Here is a 23,969-nt window from a genome sequence, read left to right on the forward strand (position 1 = left end):
AATAGCAAATCATTTCCCCACTGGATTAAGCAGCAAGAAAATTGATTTTTCCCATATTAAAGCAAGTCGTAAGAAAGGCAGTTTTCAAATTTAGACTGGTTAAAATCAACCCAAAACAAACCCGTTGCGGTCGAGTGGATTCCGCCTCATAGCGACCCTATAGGACAGAGTAGAACTGTCCTATAGGGTTTCCAAGGAGAGGCTGCTGGATTTGAACTGTCAACCTTTTGATTAGCAGCCAAGCTCCTAACCACTGTGCCACCAGTGCTCACACGACTCACTGGACAGAATGAAATCAAAGTGGGAGTGCATGATTGGAACTGAAGCAAGTTCAGTATTCTTTCCTAAATTGTGGAAATTGAGGGAGGAAAAATCCTGAAAGAAACTGGAGAATAAAATCGAGATCAACTCTGGATCGTCTTATATTAGAGACTATGAGATGCTATTGCAAGACTTGAAATGAAGGAGAGAAATGATTCTACTGTTGATGGCAAAATTATGAAAAAATTGTTGCCTCTCTACCAGGACTTATATATAGAAAATAGTTAAAATCAGTGGAACTTGGTTAATGTGGTGGTTAAAGATAAGAAATACAAGCTTTCTGGATTGAGCAACTAGTTCCATGGTATGAAATAGGGAACACAGAAAGAAGTTTTTTTTTCCTTGTTCATTTTAGGACAGTCTGAACTTGAGATTACTGCATGTCATATATGTGTTGATAAAAAGCAGGCAGTTTTATAAACTGATATGAATTTCAGGAGTGAGAAATAGACTAAATATATGGATTAAGGGTGTCATTAGCATTTTAAGTAGAACCTTGGAAATACATGAACTCTTCTGCAAGGATCCTTAACTATGGGTATGTGCTAATACTGCCTTTACAACCAATTAACCAATCAACGAACAAACCAACAAAAAACAAATACATTAGTCATTTTCCATCCTTAATATAGTCGATAATGACTTAGGTTAGAAGTGAAGAGGATGTGAAGAAATAGAAAAAAGTATAGACAATACATTCAATAATTTGATTTAAGAAGTTGGAAGATAATGTGGGGATTATTTGTTAATATATTTAATCAAAATTTTTCCAAAATACTTTGTGGTTAATGGGCAAAAAACATTTAGTCATAGATAGCAGATTTGTCAGATAATGTTAAGGGCCCATTTGAGGCTACTGTTAGCTTGTAGTGGATCCAACCTCCTTGGTTGAATGATTTTTCTCTAACAGTGTTCAGAAGTGCTGGTTCATGTACAAAGAAGATATATTCATTCATGATTAGGGTTTAGCTCTTGGTTTTTGAATGTCCAGGGATGTAGGTGGCTGTAAGCAAGGGAGGCTTATGTCCGGGTCCTAAGTGGGGGAATTTGGCTGCAGGAGACAATGAGCAGCACTCATGGTCTGGCATAAAGGCCTCGGGTATAGGTTTATGTGTCCTTCCTTTATTTCCCTTTTGGAGCTCTGAACAGGATGGTAACTGTTAGTGCCTATAGGTTTGTTGAGATGTTTAAATGAAACAACATATATAAATAGCCTAGTAGAACAACTGACACACACATAAAAGCACTCAGTAATCTCCTTCCCCCATATTATTTCTTCTTTCAAAAAATGTTGTATATATGGGTTGCTCTGAATTGAGAAAAAAATGCATACTTTCCCATTCACTGTCTGTGGTGTTACAGTTGGTTATGGATTCTCGCCTTCAAGTCAGGAGACACCAGAAATCTACATAACACTTACACCTATAACATAATTTTTACCAAATTTACAAATTTAATTTTCCAATGGGAAACACCTGCCCCTCTTTCCCTGCACTCTTTATGTCAACTGTTCTTGTTCCCTGTGGCGGTTGTCAATTGGTAAACTTTCACCTAGAAGCAAGAAATCATATCTGTGCTGAATGGGACCATGGAGAGAGGCTGGACAGCTGTAGATCTGGGATTTGTTCCCATAGATTAGTTAAGTGTGTGCTGTAATTGAATCCAGTAGCATTTCTGATATTGTTAAATGTAAATCAACAAGCAAGCATTCATCAAAAGTCTACTGTATGCAATGGAACTTTGATTCAATACCTTTAGAGAGAAAGAATGCCATATGAACTACTACGAAACCAAATTATTCTCTGTTTATACTGTGGTGGAAATCCAACTGCTGTTATAATTGTGTTTGATTATTAATGTGATAATTGCAGAAAAATAAAAGTAACAGTGTAAGAATAACAATACTCCTTCTGGCTCGCTCCTTCACCTTCACGTCATCAAGGATCACACATTCTCTCAAGGCCTTACCCACTAACAGTAGTGGCATCAAATATCCTTGAGCTGTCTTTTGACTCTTAAAAGTCTCAAAACACATTAACCAATTAAAATGTTTTTCTACTTTTTTGGCTAATGTTAGCAGGATGTTAAGAAGAAAGCAGTGGACCCAAAGTGACACATAGCAAATTATGAATGTTTAAAGTTATAATTGCAGAACATATTTGCATTATTAAGTCAAATAAATCTGTCATTGTTAGAATACGGGAGGTTTAGGATTTAAGAATCTTCTTCTACATACTCTATTTTATTCATTCTATCCTCTTCTTGTTCCCCTTAAATCTAAGAAAAAAAAAAAAAAGGAGTTAGCAACCTTCTGCCTTTTCTGATGGTAAATCAAAAAATAAAATAAAATAAAAAGCCGAACCTGATGCTGCTGAGTCGATTCCACTCATAGCCATCTTACAGAACTGCCCCTTAGGATTTACAAGGCTTTAAATCTTTATGGAAGCAGACTGCTACATCTTTCCGCCACAGAGCAGCTGGCAGGTTCAAACCACTGACCTTTTTGTTACCAGCCAAGCTCTTAACCACTGTGCCACTAGAACTGGCTTTCCCCTGTTTGTTCAAGAAAGCATTAAAATTATCTGCGAGTGTTTAAGTGCTCGGCTGCTACCTGAAAGTTCAGCTGGGCGGTCTGCTTACGTAAAGATTACAGCCTGGAAAATCCTGTGGGGCAGTTTTACTCTGTCCTGTAGGGTCGCTATGGTGGTTCAGTGGTTAAGAGCTAGGACTGCTAGTTCGAATCCACCAGCTGCTCTTTGGAGACCATATGGGGCAGCTCTATTCTGTCCTGTAGAGTCCCTATGAGTCAGAATCGACTCCACGGCAATGGGTATTTTTTTGTTTGTTTTTTACAGGGTTGCTATGAGTCTACATCAACTAGACAGCAATGGGTAATAATAAAATTAAAGTATACTTAAAACTGTTTTTAATTAGTTTCTATTCTAATTTGTTATTTGGTTGGGAAGACAGTTAAGTGACTTTTACTTATTAAAAAGTTCACATATTAGTGAGATTTCCCCCCCTGTATATTAACTTTAGGAATTTGCAATAGACTAAATACCCATTGACTCCTGTACAATTATTTCTCATGAAGAATCTGTCTTCTTAATTACTGATTAGAGTACAACCAGTATGCTAATCTTTAACATAATTATACAATGGCTGAGGGAAAATGAACTTGAAGGCTGTCTCTCAGTTTAATGGTGTGGTTTTATTTTAACATACAAACAATAGAATAAAAAAAATTTTCCACAAAATTTCTGATATTAATTAATGTCTTCCAGAGTAACTCTGTGGTATCAAACATTTCCTCTAATTATATTCATTAGTGTCTTCTCCCGGACAAGTTTTAATTAAGTTGTACCATGAAGATCAATACTTATTGTGTATTTATTACAATTTACAGCAAGCATATATACTGTTTGAACAATTTAATTACTGTAGTTGTAGCACAGAAGATACTTAGTGACTGTGCCACTTAACTGCCAAAATTCTCCCTTTTTATAAATTCAGTAATGAAATTGGGAAATAAACTTCTGAAAATTCACATTTATATACCTCTTTTGTCTAAACTTATGTTTTCTATGTAACAAGCTGAAATAATGGGGAAAAGGGAAGCATTAATAACATCAGTGGCATGGCACTTTTTCAAACATAGGATCATGAATGTTAAGGAATTACTAGAACATAAAAAAGAATATCAGTAATAATAGTTGTATTGGTTACATGAAATATAATTTAAGGGTATTGAGTAGTCAGAATACTCTATTTTTTATTTTCCTATGTGAGAGTAAAATTATTTTTACTATTTTTATTTCCTTAAATACGAATATTATTTGGTTGCCAAGGAATGCCCCCCAAATATGCTAACTTTCTTTCAGGAAGATCATGCCTGATGCACCATACAAAGAGTGTGAAAGTAGAGATTTTTCTAGTAACATCAATAAGTATATGCCAGGAATTCTCAGCCTTGGCCCTAGTGCCATTTTCAGCCAGATGATACTTTGCTTTGTGTGTGTGGTGGTAGTGCAGCTGGCGGGTGGGGGGTGGGAGGGGTGCATACTTTCTGTGCATTGCAGAATAGTTAGCAGCATCCCTGGACTCTACACACTAGATGCATATCTCTAGACCTTGCCAAATGCCCATACTGAGAACCACTGGTGTGGCTGATTCAGCCACACCTCTTCTGATCTGCCCAATGACCGTATGATTCCTTCATAAGATAGCGAATTATTCAATTATGCAGGGTAGATGCATAGGCATGAGTTAAACGTGGGTTGTCCTTTAAGGGAACCATATAATTCATGTATCAGTATTTTATAGATAGAAATTGGTTGCTAATAGAATACTTACCCTAGATTCAAAAAAGAGGATTCAGCCATGGCTTCCTGGGGAAGGTAGTTCCTGAAATATGTTTTGAAGAACAAAGGAAGAGTTAGCAATTGGCAAAGGAAGAAGAGCATTTGAGACAGTTAAAACAGTAGGTAATAATTGCAAGTGTAAAAAAGCATTATATGTACATACGTGCATACATACATACACACTCACACACGTAATTTTTTTATAGTTATTTTCTCCAAGGCATCAAACCAAAGCACACTTTACTCTGCATTTAGTGGATAAGATTATAATATGGTAATCTGCAAGGTAATTACCAAAAACATCTAATTTTACTTTTTTCTCAGTTTTCAATTTAGTAAAGGTGTATGTAAATATCTTCTTTGCATTGTGAATCTTATTAAGTCTTCTATTTCCAGGAGTAAAGAAATTTTAAATAGTAAGTGAAAATGATATACATTCCTATAAATTTGCTAATCCATTTATCTGAGGAACACTCTATTACTAAATCACCAGAAGTATGAAAATATGTATTCCTATTGTTGTCATTTTCACTTATTCTGTTATATATTTCAATATTGATAACTCCTATTAAGTTGTATTGATAGCCAAACCAAAATTGAAGGTCGTTTTCTTTCACACGTACATATATTTCAAGTCATAAAAAAAGATAACAATCATAATTTAGCATTAAAGGTAATTCAACTGAGAATTACAAAACATTAAGAGGGTATCTGGAATTCTGTTGGTAATAATGAATATTTCAAGATTCACATAATGCTAAAAGGTCTATTAGGAACACTGTGTTTCTCATGTTGGCTGCTTATGAAATCCTAGAATTCCAATGCACATCTGTTTGCCACCACAGGGTTAAATTCAAACTGACGGCCATCACAGTAGAGCTCCATTAGTTTGCTGGTTTGCTCTACTTTATCTAGTCTATACAGATATGCTGCTGCTCAATATCAAAGGTGAATCAAATGAATCATTAAGATGAATAAACATAACAATTTAGGTTTTACATTCCCTTGGTATTTAGTCATGTCTAGACACAGCCCCAGTGTCCCAGAAAAACTAAAATGAGGACAAGGACATTTAAGTTTAATGCAGCCTTATTCCCATGGAAACCAGAAAAGCCAACAATAGAGACAAGAGTATGGATCTAACTGAAAAATTAAATTTAGTGACGTGACTGCCAGGGTTTGCAAGGATAGTGGATAGTGGAAGACTTTTGGCTTGTTTGTTTGTTTTATTTTTTGTTATTTTAAACAATAGTTTCTCAGTTAGGTTATCTTTTCCCTAAGAAAATTGTAATTCAATTATTTATTTATTTTATGATTCCCTAAAGCTAATATGATGGGAAAAGCTGAGGATAGTACAAACATTATATAGTTATGCATTTTCATCAAGATCCCAGAATGTAGTGAGGAAAATAGGCAAGTATATTGAAATACATATATATTTAAGAATATGCATCTCCATTTATTTATAATGCTATCAATCTTACTACGTATGTATGTGTGTATTTATATATCTATATAGTGGTTAAGCATTTGGCTGCTCACCAAAGGTCAGTAGTTCGAATTCATCAGCTGCTCCTTTGATATGTGGATATGGATATTCAGGATATTTCTATTCTATAAATTTTCAGTTGTTGATATGTCTTAATATTACTAATATTATAGACAGTTAACTTGATTTACAAGATACATATGCTTGCATATGTTGTACTTGTCTCTCATTGATGAGTTCTATTGTGAAATAAAATGATGGATAATAATATTGAAATGCATATAATTTATATAACATGTGGACAATTTCAATGAAATTTGCTGTAGTGAAACATGTCATCCTGATTTTTATCTACAATCTCTTATTAAACTACTATGATAATCCGTCAACTATTATATTTTTAGTACCAAGGCTTACACTTGCAGATACTATCATCCTGGTGGCATTTTGAGATACTGGCTCCTGAATGTAATTTAAGGACATTTCAGTACCTCTTACCAGGGATAACCCAGTTGCTTTCCTTTTGGATCTAAATGCCATGCTCATTTGATGTAGTTCAGTTCAGTTGAGTAGCTACATTTGGCTCATACACACTAGCTTAGAAAGAAAATAATCTTTCATCCAGATCTAAATCATATTGACTAGACATCACCCTTTAAGCTAGTTTGATTTTCCCCAGGAAAGTGGATGAACCTGTTGAAATATAAACACTGTGTGTGTGTATGTGTGTGTTTGTGTGAGAGAGAGAGAGAAAGAGAGTGCACACACAAGTGCATGTACGCTTGTGTACATACTCAGCCATGGCTTTCTTTTGCATGATAGTCTTCAGACTTCCACCTGGGGATTTCCAAATATCTTAAGTTTTCCATCCATAATTGAAGTCTACTTTTCAAAAATATAGCTAACAGTTCTGTGTTAACCACATTTTAAACTATAGTTTCATCTAAGTAGAAGATATCTGTGGGGAATGCACTGTACCCTTAAATATAGCAACAGCTCTGAAAGCTGCTATAAGTTCCTTGGCTTGGTTAAACATGTGTAGATTTCTTTCTTTATTAAACTTGCAATTTAGATTACAGATTTTGGTTAATACCACAAAAAAAGTGTTACAAACTTGGGAGTAGTTTATTGCTGGTTAATGTAAACTATTTGTTAATTGTTTCATAACAGCATTCCAAAATAAAATACATTTAGACACAATTTTATGGCAGTAGCTTAATCTCGAGACCTAGACTTAAAAAAGAAAAAAGAAAAGAAAAGAAAGCATGGGCTCTCTTTGTAGGCCTTTCTTTTTTTCCATTATTTATTTTTCATTGTATTAATATTTTTCTTTATTACTGTTTGCCAAAAAAGCATTTAGGATAATGACTTGTTATATGTTTTTGGCTATAATTGTTCTCCAAATGTTTATTCAAAATCACTTGTTCTCTTGTATCCAAATATGTTCTTCATATTATATGTCTTAATCATCATAATCGATGCTTAATAGAATTCCAGTCCTGTAAGCAATATGCACCTTTAACAACACTGTCAAAATAACAATGCATTTATATATGTGTATAATATATGTATTATACATATCACTCAGTTCTGCCTTTCTTCTACTTTCAGTGAACTTACTGGATTCACGTACTGTCATGGGGGATCTGGGATGGATTGCTTTTCCAAAAAATGGGGTAAGTTTTTATGACATATTTCCCTAAAACTAAAGGTACCTGAGTAGGCATCATGATAAATATCACACAGGGTTGAAAATGCCCTGGACATGTCAAGAGAGGAAGGAGGATGGGTAGGGAAAAATTCAAACTACCTCTGGACTGAGAAAAAGGAACAAATGTGGGGAGGGGAGGTATTTTCCTCAGTGAATGTTTCTCTACATAGAAATGTTCAGCATTCAGGAGAGTTTCAGATTGAAGAAAACAAATTTTCAGGATAATTTTCCATAAAAGAAGAGTATTTGACTTGCTGCTGATTTATCATTACTCATGATTATATAATATAAGAAATAAACATTAATGTGTCTATGACCAATGTTGATTCAATGTTGGAATCTGTCTATTTTTTTCCTATTCATTATATTAAGGAACAAAATATTATAAGAAATTCTTTTAAATTCCATTGAAATTAAGAGTTTCTCAGATTATTAGCTTAGTCACTATCCAATGGTTTTCTTTCAAGTTTTGAATTTTTCTTCACTGACAATTTTTCAGAAAAGATATTTTCACTGAAAGATTTTTATTATCAACAATTGTTTTTAATACTAAATTGTTTTAGTACTATACATTACAAATAGAGTTTTTGGGTGAAAATTAGGTGGGCTTTTTTTTTTTTTAACAATATGTATCTAATTGTATTAAGAATGCTATCAATCTTAATAAATAGATAATTTTTTGAAAAGTACTCCTTCATTACCTTTTAGTCAATTAAAAACACACCCATAATGTCAAGTGGATTGAAAGTGTCCTGAAAATAGAGGTAAAGTATTATATCAAATCATTTGATTGTACAGAAAACATTGAATGTATTGCCTGAAAATTATGTTAAAGAAAAATTCAAACTTTGATAGAAATCTTTTTTTCCTAAATAATTTTAATATTTTAACTTTATACTAATATCTAGTTAAAACTGTCTGAACTCATCATAGAACTGCATTGTTACAACGACACAATAATTTCAAACCTCCATTTTAGGAAAAAAATATTTAAGCAATTGAATATTTAAAACATAATCTAGCTTATATATGAAATCAATTTTTGAAAGTAATATGCATTAATAATATTTCATATGACTTTGAAAAATAATTTCATTTAGTTAAGTAATATATTTTTAGCAAATACAGTCATAACAACCCACATAGACAAAAATTTTTGATTTTGTATCTAATTCATGAGAAATCCAGGTGTGTAAATCAATTCTTAAAGCCAAAACCAAACCCACTGCCTTCAAGTCGGTATCTACTCAATAGTAACCCTATAGGACAGAGTAGAACTGCTCCATAGGGTTTCCAAGGCTGTAATCTTTACAGAAGCAGGCTGCCACATCTATCTCCCGCAGACAGGCTGGTGGGTTTTAACCGCTGACCTTTCAGTTAGCAGCTGAGTGGTTTAAGCACTGCGCCACCAGGGTTCCTTAGAAAAGTTTTATTATGGAAGTAAAGCAAGTTATAATAATTATTCTAATTCATAGTTATTTCTATGTCAACATCCTAATCTCAATGTGCTTTATCTTCTTTCATCAATTTGGTATTTCTTTTGGTTGTTAAAAATTGTGGTTGCATTTATACATAGAATAGTGTAAAATAAGTAGATCTGTAAGATATTAGGAAAACTAAAGGAAAAGAAACATAGCCAGTGCCAAAACGATCTATATTCTCTAAATCTGTCCCTCTTTTATCTTCTTTCTTCCTCTCTTCCTCTGATCCTTTCTTTTCCCCTCCCTCCTCCCATTCCTACATTCTGTTCTTTCTTTAATCTATCCACCCATCACCTATATACAGGAAGATGGCTGGGTAACATTTATCTATGGGAATCTACACATATATTTTGCACTCTAAATTTTTTTCACATACCAAAATGATTTATTGACTAAATGTTTTGAAATGTGCTTTCTGAGAAGATAGTTGGTATGGTGGTTTGAAATGAATTTTTAAAAGCCCAAGAATATATGTCATATTCCCTTTGAATTTAGTTTGCATTTTTCTCCTGCTTCCACTCAGAAGTTACTCAGAAAGGCTTTGGTGGGAAGTATCTGTGAGGGTATAAGTATGATGCAGCTGCTTTTGCAACTAGAAAAGTTGTGGGGAAATTACTCAGTTTTGTACATAAAAACAATACTTTTCTACATAAATAAACACATACACATGTAGAAACACTATTGATTCCTTTAGAGAAACACGAAACACGCCCCTCTCTGTAAGGATGAGGCTTTTTTGAATTAGTCTGACAACCTTGTGTTTTCTTTATATTGTAATGTTAGTACAGAATTGATAGTATATAGTTTTTTTAATGAGTAACTTTTTCCAATTTCCTGTGTTTTTTTTTAATGAATGATGTTTTCTTTTACATAGCTATAGATGATGTTAATATTGAAGACAGAGATGTTAATTTAGAGGAGCTTAGTGAATATGAATTTGTCCAAGTATGATGAGTAAGTGTAGAGTCCAGGTGTTACAATTTGTGTTATGCCACTCAAATGGCATAAACTTTTAAAAAACTTTTTTCAAATTATATTTTAAAGAAAATGATGTCCAAAGATATAATTCTAATAATATATATACATATATTTGAAAAATATTATTATATTATTAGCAGCTGTTATGTATTGAATTGTGTTCCTCCAAAGTGTATGTGTTGACGTCCTAACGCCTGTATCTATAAATGTGATCCTGTTAGGAAATAGAGTTTTTTTCTCTTCTTACACTAACAAGGTCATACCTGAGTAGGGTGGGTCCTAAACCTAACTTCAGAGTGTTGTCTTATCATGAGGAGTACAGACAAAAAGACAGACACACAAGAGGAGACCATATGTGAGGAAGGAGGAAGATGCACCTGTAAGTACCCAAGGAAATCCAAGGATTACTGGTAGTCATCAGAGAACAGGAGAGAAGCCAATAGAAGGAATAGACATGGCTGAGACCTTGATATGGGCTTTATAAGACAGATGCCTCATAGCAATACATTTGCTCTAATTTTCTGACAAAATCATTTGGTTGAATAACAGTAGGCCCATTAGACTCCTTCTAAAATAAATATTTTCTCACTTAAGGTTTTCTTCTCTTTTTCTCTCTGTCCTTAGAGTGTCAGTCTCATATTCATAAATTTGCCATATCATCTGCACACACTCAGAAGATGTAGTTTGCTTCCTTCTAATTTCATTAGGGTTATTTCAGTCTATTTCTGCAACATCTAATATTGATTAATCTATATAGTCTAAGCAAGGATGTAAACATTATTGTTTCCTAGAAATTTTTAGCAAATGTTTTCAAGGCTTGTTTCTTTGAGAATAAAAGTAACAGTTTTGGTGTTTGTTTAAAGCAGATTATGTTCTTATGTCTTAGAAATTCCACTATTGCTCTTTTTTTCTCCCCCCATATGTTGTTGTTACAAATGATCACAAGATACACCTGCCTCCTTTGCGTTGGTGGAACCAACTCTTTCCCCACTGAGTTCTTTGTACTTCCTATAGCACACAAGGGGAAGCCTCCGCATTCTCCTGAGCTTCACCTCTTAGTTCTAGCACATGATCTGCTTTTATTTTTGCTATACTTTCCTCGTAGTCAAAGAAAGATAAACATTATTCAGCAATCTTCTCTTGTGCTGACGTTAGAGGCTATTAGGATCATTAATAATAATTTATTCATTTGAGGTGTATTTCAGAATATTGACGGCTTACTTTGTGTTTGTACTAAAATGGAGACAGTAATTTTCTCTCTGCCTGGGAGAGAAAGAAAAAGCAATAGCCCTAGCCAGTAGAGACTTCAAAACAGTAGTTTGTGGCTTTTCTTGTTTTATTGTCACTTTGTAGTATTTTCTGATTTCTTCGAGACATAGAGGCTGTGTATTTGGTTTTGAAGTCTAAAATAACTAAAGTTCAATCAAATGCTGTGAATCTATCATTTGTGTTGTATATGCGTTCACCCAAATCAAGAAAAATTTCAGCTGGCTTTTCTTCTCTAATATTAAGATTTTGGCAAAAGTAGGGAGGGGGTTTGGTGCATGATTCTCTTTCTCAAAAATGAAAGGCAAAGAATGAGGAGCAATATTTGAACACTACTTATTTCTTATATTTTGGTTACAATCAGAGTGGGTATTGCCAGAACCTTATTTTGGCATTCCTTCATATTGAATGAGAGGAAAGATAATGACAAGCACTGAGGTTCACACTGAGCATGGAGAGTAATAAAGATTACAGTAATGCTGAAGTGGGTAAAAAAAGAAGACATTAGTGGATATACAAAGGCTCTTTATCTGGACAGTGATAGAAAACAATTCTAAAGGGAATGAATATTATACTATATAATGCAAATGCCAGTATAATGAAGAACACAACCTGATCTCAAGTAGTTTTATATTCATAATTTTTTTAGGAAAACAAAAAGCACATCACCCAACCCATAAGGTAATTAAGATAAATAATTTAAGGAATTCAAAACAGTCATTAAGCATACACTGAAGTCTAGAAGAAGCAAAAGTTTGCATTTAGATTTCCCACATGGAACTTAGCAATTGTCTTAGTTATCTAGTGCTGCTATAATAGAAATGCCACAAATGGGTGGCTTTAACAAACAGAAATTTATTTTCCTACAGATTCAGAGGCTAGAAGTCCAAATTTAGACTGCAGGCTCTTGGGGAAACCTTTCTCTGTCTGCCAGCTAGGGAGGAAGGTCCTTGTCTCTTCAGCTTCTGCTTCTTGGTTCCTTGGAGATCTCGATGTGTCTTGGCATCTATTTTACCTCATCTCTGGTAGGTTGCTTGCTTGTTTAATCTCAAAAGAGATGAACTCAAGACACACTCTACACTAATCCTACCTCATGAACATAACAAAGACAATCCATTCCCAAATCCGATTATAACCACAGGCATTGTTGTTATTAGGTGCCATCCAGGCAATTCTGACTCATACCTACTCGATGTAAAACAGAGTGAAACACTGCCTGGTCCTGCGCCATCCTCACAATCGTTGTTATACTAGAGCCCGTTGTTGCAGCCACGGTGTCAATCCATCTCATTGACGGTCTTCCTCTTTTTCGATGACCGTCTACTTTACCTAGTATGATGTCCTTCTCCAGGGACTGACTGATCCCTGCTGATACATGTCCGAAGTATGTGAGACACAGTTTTGCCATCTTTGCTTCTAAGGGGCATTCTGGTTGTACTTCTTCCAAGACAGATTTGTTTGTTCTTTTGGCAGTCCATGGTATATTCAATATTCTTCGCCAACACCACAAGTCAAAGGCATCAGTTCTTCTTGGGTCTTCCTTATTCATCATCCAGCTTTCGCATGCACATGAGCCAATTGAAAAGTCCATGGCTTGGGTCAGGCGCACCTTAGTCTTCAAGGTGACATCTTTGCTTTTCAACACTTTAAAGAGGTCTTTGCAGCAGATTTGCCTAATGCAGTGTGTCTTTCAGTGTCTTGACTGCTGCTTCCATGGGTGTTTATTGTGGATCGAAGTAAAATGAAATCCTTGACAATGTCAATCTTTTCTCCATTTATCATGATGTTGCTTATTGGTCCAGGTGTGAGGATTTTTGTTTTCTTAATGTTGAGATGTAATCCATACTTAAGGCTGTGGTCTTTGATGTTTATCGGTAAGTGCTTCAAGTCCTCTTCACTTTCAGCAAGCAAGGTTGTGTCATCTGCATAAAGCAGGTTATAATGAGTCTTCCTCCAATCCTGATGCCGTGTTCTTTTTCATGTAGTCCAGCTTCTCAAATTATTTGCTCAGCATGCAGATTAAATAGATATGGTGAAAGGATACAACCCTGACATACACCTTTACTAACTGTAAATCACGGCAGTATCGCCTTGTTCAGTTTGAATGATGACTGCCTCTTGATCTATGTATAGGTTCCTCATTAACACAATTAAGTGTTCTGGAATTCCCATTCTTCACGATGTTACCCATAATTTGTTATGATCCACACAGTTGAATGCCTTTGCATAGTCAATAAAACACAGGTAAACATCTTTTTGGTATTCACTACTTTCAGCCAGGATCCATCTGACATCAGCAGTGATATGCCCCATTCCACGTCCTCTTCTGAAACTGGCTTGAATTTCTGGCAGTTCCCTGTGGATACACTGCTGCAGCTGCTTTTGAATGATATTCAGCAAAATTTTACTTGTGTGTGATATTGATGATATTAATTTCTGCATTCAGTTGAATCACCTTTCTTTGGAATAGGCATAAATATAGATGTCTTCCAGTTGATTAGCCAGGTCGCTGTCTCCCAAATTTCTTGGCATAGACAAGTGAACACTTCCATAGGCATAGAGGTTAGGAATTACAGCACATATTTTTTGGGAACAAGATTCCATCGTAACTTCAACAGCAGTTATAAAGAAGTTCTTCAAAATGTCTAGCTCTGCTTCTGCATCTGAGACAAATGTTGTAGTTAGTCTTTAATATTTGCAAATATATTGAATGAATTAGCAATGGTCACCATGTATTCCTAAAAAGTAGGAATGAGACATACATTTATTATTTGTTCATTATGTATAATTCTGATTGCATACTCAAAGTCAATATAAAATAATGCAAGTATTTTCTTCCTTAAACCAAAAGGACCAAACCCATTTTTGTCAGTCTATTCCAACTCATAGTGACCCTATAGGACAGAGGAGAACTTCCCACTAGGGTTTCCAAGGAGCTGCTGGTGAATTCGAATTGCTGACCTTGTGGTTAGCAGCCGAGCTGTTAACCACTGTGCCAACAGGGCTCCTTTCTTCATTAGAGGCTCCCAAAACACTTTTCCCAAATTATATGGAAGCTTATAAATATAAACTGGAAAATGACCTTTATCCGTGATATCCTGTTCTTAATCCCTACTCTTTAACCTCACCCCACTTGCTTAGTTAAAAGCTTTATCCTTTAAAAGATCACAGTTTAAATATTACTTCCTCAGAGAAGTATAGCTCTAAAATTAAGTCTAGTCCTACCTGGCAGAAATCATGCTGTGAAATTCTTCTTTTCCCCTCCATCTCAAACCTATCTATGTTTTGTTTTGTTTTTTTCTGTCCAGATTGCAATGTGTACAGCTATGTTATCCGTACTCAGCATCTTGCATAGCTGTGTCCACAAACTCTTAATTCTTCTGATTTGTTCCTTTTTTTGGATTCCGCCCCCCCCCAATTTTTCTATATAACAAACGGGGCATAAATGTGAACAAAGAGGCTCAAGTGATTTCTAAAAAATCATCTACAAGTAAGTTATTACCCCTTCTATGATGTGAGGCACCAGTGTACAAACTCGCATCAAACAGCCATTTCCCAGTATAATTCAAACCTTTTTAACGTTGATCCTAATATCGTCTATTCCCCTCTTCTCTGTAAGGAATTTCTAGATCTCTGTCTATGTGTTTCTTTGCCAAATGATATAATCCATGTAAAACTGGGCCTAAAGTCATTTGCCACCTGAAAAAAATTATCTGTTCTCTTTGATATTTGCCCCAGTTTCCATATATGAATGCAGTGATTTTTTGTTTGTTTACTCTCTTCTTCCCATTCATTGATGAAGATGTTAAATAAGACTGGGCCTTACAGAGGTCCCAGGGGCCAAACACCAGATACTCTTCTGAATGGTTTGATTGCTGTTTATCATGATTCTTTTTTTTTAACCATCCTTCATCTGTTTTCAATTCATGTGATAGTGCTCCCATGCAAGTCAACTTGAATTAATTTTGCAAGCAAAATGCTTTATGGTTCTGAGTACATAATCTCCCTCTCCCACAGAGAAAAAAATATACTGTAATCATCCAGCATTCCTGTTGATTATTTCCATTACAGGCAGCAGGGGAAGAGAGGATGCTCAAGACTCCCCCCGTGTTTGAAGTTTTTTGAAGTTTTTTGAGGCTTTTGCTATTCATTGCCTTACTCTCTTTTTTTCATGCTCTGAACTATCTGGTGCTTGCACTAATGTAGAGACTGATAGTCCAGACTGCTTGGCCTGGAATCAGGATCCTCTCAGCCTTAACTATTGCTGTTCTTTGTGATCAAATATTTCACGATTATTTCCCCCAAAATGAGCTGATTTCTCGTTTCTTAACTCCCCAAAGGATTCATATAAATTTCTAGCTCTAGTCTTTTGCACAGGAGTACTTGAAATATTCCGCTATCTACCCCCATTCAACTCATCTAATGCTGATAGTTTTTTCAAGGCCCAACTCAAGTTATACAACATGAACCCTTTCATTGCAACCCAAGAAGGGCAACCACTACTAGGTTGAATTGTAGTATTACCTATTGTTTGTGTGAACATTGCCACCTTTTCTAGTACAGAGATCTTGTATTTACCTCTAAAGGGTCGACCTATGACTTAAATACAAATTTGTGGTAAATATATCAGTTACTGATTGATACATATTTTGGTATCTTACTCTTTTGAAAGCACTGGTTTTCTGGAACCCAGAGGCTGCAGAGTTTTAGCTAAAAATGGAGCTGTGAAAAGAGACACTAAAATTTGGATTTAGGCGTTCTTATTTATTTGGTGGAATCTTGGAGGTGTAGTGGTTAAGAACTCGGCTGCTAACCACAAGTCGGCAGTTCAAATCCACCAACTGCTCCTGGAAACCCTGTGGGGCAGTTCTACTCTACCCTAAAGTGTTGCTATGAGTTGGAATTGACTAGATGACAGTAGATTAGGGTTTTTTTGGTTTTTTTTTTTTTGGTTTGTTTATTTGGTAGGAGTCCTGGTTGCACAGTGTTTAAGCACTCAGCTGCTAACCGAAAGGTCAGCAGTTCAAACCCACCAACTGATCTGTGGGAGAAAGACGTGGCAGTCGGCTTTCATAAAGATTAAAACCAAAAACGCGTTGCCGTTGAGCCAATTCCAACTCATAGCAACCCTATAGGACAGAGTAGAACTGCCTCAAAGGGTTTCCTAGGAGTGCTGGTGAATTCGAACTGCTGACCTTTTGGTTATGAGCCATAGCTCTTAACTACTACACCACCGGGGTTTCCTCTTAAAAAGCACATTCTTAAAAACCCTATGGGGAAGCTCCACTCTGTCCTGTGAAGTCTCTATGAGTCGGAATTGACACCATGGCAAAGGGTTCATTTATTTGGTGTCATGCAAGATTGAGCCAGGAACAGGTTATTTAATTATACAACTTATTTTACCAAAGACTATTATATGCCAAACACTGCAGTTAAATGGCAGACAGGACCTATTTCCTATCCTCAGCTATTCAAATAGATAAATTGTGAATGATGTATCTTAGAGCTGTGAAATATACAACCTACACAAACATATACACAACTCTGGGGCCACCTTTCCATTGAGCTCAATAAAAATTACTAATTTATATTATTGCCTGCCTTCTTAGAGGCAGTATGATTAACATGGAGAGTTTGAAATCAGCTAATCTAGATTCAAAATCTGCCTGCACACCTTACTTCCTAATGTGTAGCAAGTTAATCTCCCTATATCTCAGTTTCCTCATTATGTATTACGTATACTACCTACTACAGAAGAATGTCATAAGAATTAGAATGAGATAAGGATGCATTGTGTAGCACAGGGCCTGGTCCATATAAAGCCCTCAAGTGTGGTGCTGCTAGTATTCTTAGTCCTGGTTTCTGTTCTTGGTTCTTATTCTTATTTTTCTCTTGTCCAAGAGGTGGGTAGTGACTAAGATACATTTAAAAAGTCCTTATATTTTAATGATTGTGATATTTTTTTCAGTATGCTTGAACTATATTTTAAGTAAAACGAAGATGGGAAATATATTCACTTGTTAAATAAAGCATTAAGATAATTTATTAATAAAAACTTGAGTGGTTTTACCAAAAGCCACCTTGACACTTTACTCAGTAATACATTATAAAGTTTCCTAATACATTTAATTGCTTTTTACTGATGAAAACAATTCATTTCCGCAGATCAAAAGAGAAATACACAATAATTGCAGCAAGCATGGAAAATTTACAGTGAAGGAAGGAAATAATTATTGAAAACAGATTGAAGAATTATAATTTTACAGATTATTTGATGGTAGACTTATAGAAATCTATGGAAATTTACCACTCTTTGAAGGCCATTTAGTATTGTATCGCTTTACCTTGACCTAGACTAGAAGTATAATGATTGGCATATATCTGATAATAAGCTTGATCTTCAAAAAATTTAAGTATTGCAATGCTTATTTATTTAAGTTGTTAGAGTATGCAAGAAATATTTCATTCAAAAATAATTAAGATAAAATACTATTTGTATAGGGATAGTCTTCAAGAAGTGTTCAACTTACAAGATTAAATTTGTAAGTTTTTTACATAACTAAATCTGTTTTAATTATATATTATACTGCTGGTCAAATTTTAACGGGTTCCAAGTCATATAAACTGATTTCAGCTAGATTAAGGGATAGAAAAAGACTTCTTGTTAAGTCACAGAACCAAAGGTAAATTGGGTTCTTGAAATAATGGAACCAAGAGGTTGGACAAGCTCCCATGAACCAGACAGTAACCTTTCTATGACTCCTACTCCTGGCTAGTCATTTTCTTATTTTTCTCTGTTTACAGACAGAATCCTCTGCTTTACTTTGTACTTTTGGCTTCCCCACAATTCCAAATTTGATCTCCTGTATTAAAGCAACCACCTTGGACTGACCAGAAATGTTCCAAATTCCACATAGAAAGATTCTGATGGGCTCTGCTTGATTCAGCTATCCATCGCTGATACAAACAACTCTAGTTGGATTGGGAAGAAGAGGTGTCTTAATTTCCTAGAGTTGCCAAAGCAAAATACCAGAAAGTGGGTGGTTTTAAAGAACAGAAATTTATTTTTTCATTGTTCTGGAGGCTGTAAATTTGATTTCAGGGTTTCAGCAGGGCTATGCTCTCTCTCTATTGGCTGCAGGAGAAGATCCTTCTTGTGTCTTTCAACTTCTGGCAGCTCAGGGTGTTTCTTGGTGTTCCTCGACTTATAGACAGACCCTCACATGCTATCTTCCCCTTGTGTGTGATTCTCCTTTTATAAGATACCACTCAAGAAGGATTAGGATTAGGACTCACCCTACATCTCTGTGGCTTCTTATACTTTAACTGATAACATCTGTAAGGAGAAACCCTATTTCCCCAAACAATGTCACATTCACCAGTGCATGGGTTAGGAATTTAACATGTATTATTTGGGGAAAATTTTTAATTCAGAACAGGAAGAAAGCAAGCAGTATAAGTATAGCTATTGTATGCCATCTCTGAGGGCAGAGAGGATCTTTCCCCCCAAAAAAAAGTATTTGGCCTGTAACCCAATTGGTGCCTTCTCTGGTGAGAGAGCATTTTCCTAATATAAACTGATTTTCCCATATAAAACTGGTGAAGTTATATAAGTAATTACTAACGTGAAATATTTTACACTCAAAATTTTGCATTGAAATGAGTTGCTAGTGTATTATATCTCTAAGGTCTGGTTTATATAATACATATGAATTTTACCCAACACTTGACATTTTTATTTGATTAGTCTCTTTAATCTATTTAAAATCTTAGTAATATTTGTCCCATTGATCTTATATTTTGGTGTTCTTTACAGTCACTGATTCTGACTTTTGGTTATCATCATTCTTTTCTATAACACAGATACCTCTGTTCCCCCATGTCACTTTGAGTGTATAACATTCTTATGCTCCTGTCTACATTTAGCTATTATGAGTAGGCATAATACTAACAATATCCTATTAGCTCATTGTTTCCTTAGAGCCTGAGAAAGTCACCCTGTGATTGCTGACCTGGTTCTGAAAGTCCCTAAGCTGCGTCTAAAGTCTAGCCTCTTGCTTAGAAGCAACTTATTAAAAAAAAAAAAAAGAAAAAGAAAGAAACAGAAGAGGAAGGCAATCTTTACTATTCATTTATATTGCATTTCATGCATGGAAATTTCTTACATAATTTCGACATTTCCAAAACGTTATTATGGGTGTTTAATGACACAGGTTCTGAGTCTATACTCACTTAGCAAATATATTCAAATTCAGCTTATTTCTTAATAGATAATGGAAATGGTGTGCATATGCCTCCTGAAGTCTAACTTAATGCTTCATGTATTCCACGCTACATTATATATACCAGGATAGAACAGCTGCTAAGGCTCTTGGAGAAGTTTCATTTTCAACAGAGTTTTGGATAGTTGGGCATTCATGGACTTTTAGTTGATTATAACATGCAAATGCATAATAAACCAGTGAATCACAGTCTCTGCCGTGATTACTAATTAATACAATAACATAGGATTATTCTGTTTGTGTCACAAATCCTTCCAGTCTGCACAATTAAAGGAATAACCACAAGTATAATCCTGAGAGATAAAGTTACTTCATTAAACAAGCCTCTCTGATTTACTGTTTGCTTTATTTTAATGCAAGATTGAATAATGGAATTTTTTAGGTAGTTAACTGTAGTGATAGTAGACTGCATTTATCTCCCCTCATAATACTGGAGTTATTTTTGATTCTTAAAATTTACAGATTAAGATTATTATAATAAAAAGGAGCATATATAATTTCAATGCTAATATCAGGAAATTAATGTGATTCCAAAAGGCAACACTTGAATGTCATTATTCTGGAAGGTCGAAGGTAGCTATCATGTCATCAGATGTTAATAGCGCCTTCTAGGAAGCCAATCGTCAGTAATTTTCATAGTAGAATTAGTTATTAGTGCACTGAAGTTCATTTCTAACATCCAAGTGCATCGTGCTGTCCTTTGAAAGTAGAAGTGAATATGAATATATGATAACATATAACCAATCTTTAAATATTGAAAGGAAGATTCTCTCATACACACTTCCCAATCTGTAAATTTGGGACATAGCTGTGAAAAATAATAAATGAATCATGAACCATAAAATTTTATAGTTTGGAGATTCTTCATAGTATTACACAATATGGCCAACATGTTCCAGTATATTTTAAGGATAATTTTCTTTTTTTTAGTGAATTCAGATAGGGTATAACTATGAAAACCATTACTGCAACATTAGCAATAACAACAGCAATTTGAGTCCATGCTGAGTTAAATTTATACTTTGTTCCAAAGCATTTAATTGTCTGTTTACTCACCTGTTAAAAAAGTGTGTTGATAATTTTTAAAATTCTTACTAATGTCCGAATTTTGTGCTTTTATGTTTTTCACTTCAGTTTGAAATCAGAAATGTTAATTAAAAGTACAAAGATGTTAGAGTTAGTTCATAGTTGGAATTTGTATAAAGCTAATGAAGAAATCACTTCTGTATTTCTAGGTGGGGTGGTAAAGTCTGAGAACTGAAGTCCCAATTTGGTGAAGTTTGAGATTTAGAGGCCAGGTTACTAATCTCTAGTTTTCAGATGGAGTAATAAAATGTAGTGTGGTTGCACACAGAACAGGCAATAGGTAACCAAGAGATCTCTCCTGCTCAAACTACACATCCTGTCAAGTGAGAAGGTATTTACTAAACAAGACAAATTTTAAGATGCAGATAACTTAAGGGGAACTAAAACTCCCAAACTGATTCCCAGTATTTTCCAAATTGATGTTTTACTAAGATTGTTTGAAACAGGAAATAGTTGTGTTCAGCAAAACGGGCTCTATGCTCAAATAAGTTTGGGGCATACAAAGTTAAATTGATTTAAACAGGTTTATCTGTGACATTATACATAGCCTTTGATACATTATTGGGCATGCAAGTTCTCTCAAATTAGTTGATCAGAAAACATTTTACCATTATACTTCAGGAAGAATGTTCAGCAGAAAGACAATTTAGGGAACACTTTATTCAGACAAAGAAATTCTCCTTTTAAAGCCTGTCTAAATGCAGAGATATAGAGAAAGAAGAAGAAAATGAGCTTTTTGTTCTTTTTTTTTTTTTTTCCTTTTAATCACAATGGCATATGGAATAGTGCCTAAGATTCACTTTGCTACACATTCCTGGAAATTTGTTTAAGGCATCATAATGTCAACCAGCTAGCTTGTCACTGGAAAATCATAGCCTATGCATGATTTCTAGTATGGTGCATGGCCCAGATCAGGCTTGTTGAACATGAGTATTTTCAGAGGTGCTGCAACTTAGATACACAAGCTGTGGTTGGAAAGGATTTCAGACCTACCTTCCCCAAGGGGGTCAGTGAAAAAATTTCCCTTTTCACTTAATAAATAAGATACTAAATAATTTATTTAACCTGTGCTGTAATTAATTAAACAAGTAGTCCCTGGGTGGAGCAAATGGTTAAGTGCTAGACTACTAACCAAAATGTTGGTGATTCGAACCCACCCAGAGGCATCTCAGAAGGCCTGGCAATCTACTTCTGAAAGATCACAGCCTTGGAAAGCTTATGGGGTACAGTAATTAAGCATCTATAAAATCTCCTCTATTACTTCTTGGTAGAGAAGGTTGACATACAAAATGTAGCATAAAGCTATATTGAACTAACGTCTTCTAAGAAGAAATGTATCTTTTCCCTAAGTCTACAGTATCACATGCACAAGTGGATTTTCTAAATATAAATTAGACTTGAAATTACATGTATTTTCCTATGACCTTGAAATCATGCCTTTGAACTTAATTTTTGATATAGTTGTGGATTCATTTGTTCATTACTTTGTCCAACAAACATTTATCCAAGAAAGCCTGTGCTAGAATTATCCTAAGCACTCAGGATACAAAGATATATTACAAATTCATTGAATTTAACAAGATCTAGGACTGGAGATTATATCATTATGGGATTAAATACACAAGGCAGTACACATTTTGCAAGGAATATATACACATTTATAAATTATATATATGTATATGTATATATATATATACACAACAAACCCATTGCCACTGAGTGGATTCCAACTCAAAGAGACCCCGTAGGACACAGTAGAACTGTCCTATAGGGTTTCCAAGGAGCAGCTGGTGGATTCGAACTTCCAACCTTTTGTTAATATTGTTGTTAGCTGCCATGGAGTCGGTTCCGACCGATAGCAACCCAATGTGCAACAGAAGGAAACATTGCCAGGTCCTGTGCCATCCTCACAATTGTTATACTTGAGCTTATTGTTGCAGCCACTGTCAGTCCATCTCGTTGAGGGTCTTCCTCTTTTTCACTGACCCTCTACTTTACTAAGTATGATGTCTTTCTCCAGGAACTGAGCCCTCCTGATAACATGTGCAAAGTATGTGAGATGAAATCTCTCCATCCTCACTTCTAAGGAGCATTCTGGCTGTACATTTTCCAATACAGATTTGTTCATTCTTTTGGCAGTCCATTGTATAGTCAACATTCTTCGCCAACACCATAATTCAAAGGCGTCAATTCTTCAGTCTTTGTTGTATATTGCCCAGTTTTCGCATGCATATGAAGCGATTGAAAACACCATGGCTTGAGTCAGGTGCACCTTAGTCCTTCAAGTGACACCTTTGCTTTTTAACACTTTAAAGAGGCCTTTTGCAGCAGATTTGCCCAATACAATGCATCTTTTGATTTCTTGACTGTTGCTTCCATGTGCATTGATTGCGGATCCAAATAAAATGAAATCCTTGACAACTTCAGTCTTTTCTCCATTTATCATGATATTGCTTTCTGGTCCAGTTGTGAGGATTATTGTTTTCTTTATGTTGAGGTATAATCCATATTGAAGGCTGTGGTCTTTGATCATCATCAGTAAGTGCTTCAAGTCCTCTTCACTTCCAGCAAGCAAAGTTGTGTCATCTGCATATCACAGGTTGTTAATAAGTCTTCCTCCAGTCCTGATGCCCCATTCTTCTTCATATAGTCCAGCTTCCCAGATTATTTGCTCAGCAAACAGATTGAATAAGTATGGTGTAAAGATACAACCCTGACACACATCTTCCCTAATTTTAAACCATGCAGTACCTCTATGATGTTAATGAGGCAGGATTAGAGGCAGTTATGTTAATGAGACAGGACTCAACCTACAAGGTTTGATTGTGTTTTAAGTCAGTCTCTTGAGATATAAAAGAGACAAGCGAGCAGAGAGACAGGCGGATCTCATACCACCAAGAAAGTAGTGCCAGGAGCAGTGTGTGTCCTTTGGACCCAGGGTTCCTGTGCTGAGAAGCTCCTAGTCAGGGCAAGATTGATGACAAGAACCTTCCT

General features: G+C 35.2%; 1 protein-coding gene across 5 annotated transcripts in view; it reads left to right on the plus strand.

Moving 5' to 3' along the window:
• EPHA5 (EPH receptor A5) overlaps window positions 1–23,969 on the plus strand; it is a 433,113-nt gene that overhangs the window by 21,100 nt on the left and 388,044 nt on the right. For all 5 annotated transcript variants that reach the window (XM_004383346.2, XM_012557556.1, XM_012557557.1 and 2 more), the window contains exon 2: window positions 7,783–7,847. In XM_004383346.2, the coding sequence (XP_004383403.1) occupies window positions 7,783–7,847 (65 nt within the window). The remainder of the gene's footprint in view (window positions 1–7,782; window positions 7,848–23,969) is intronic.

Source organism: Trichechus manatus, unplaced genomic scaffold (genome assembly GCF_000243295.1).
Source record: "Trichechus manatus latirostris isolate Lorelei unplaced genomic scaffold, TriManLat1.0 scaffold00108, whole genome shotgun sequence".
NCBI lineage: Eukaryota > Metazoa > Chordata > Mammalia > Sirenia > Trichechidae > Trichechus > Trichechus manatus.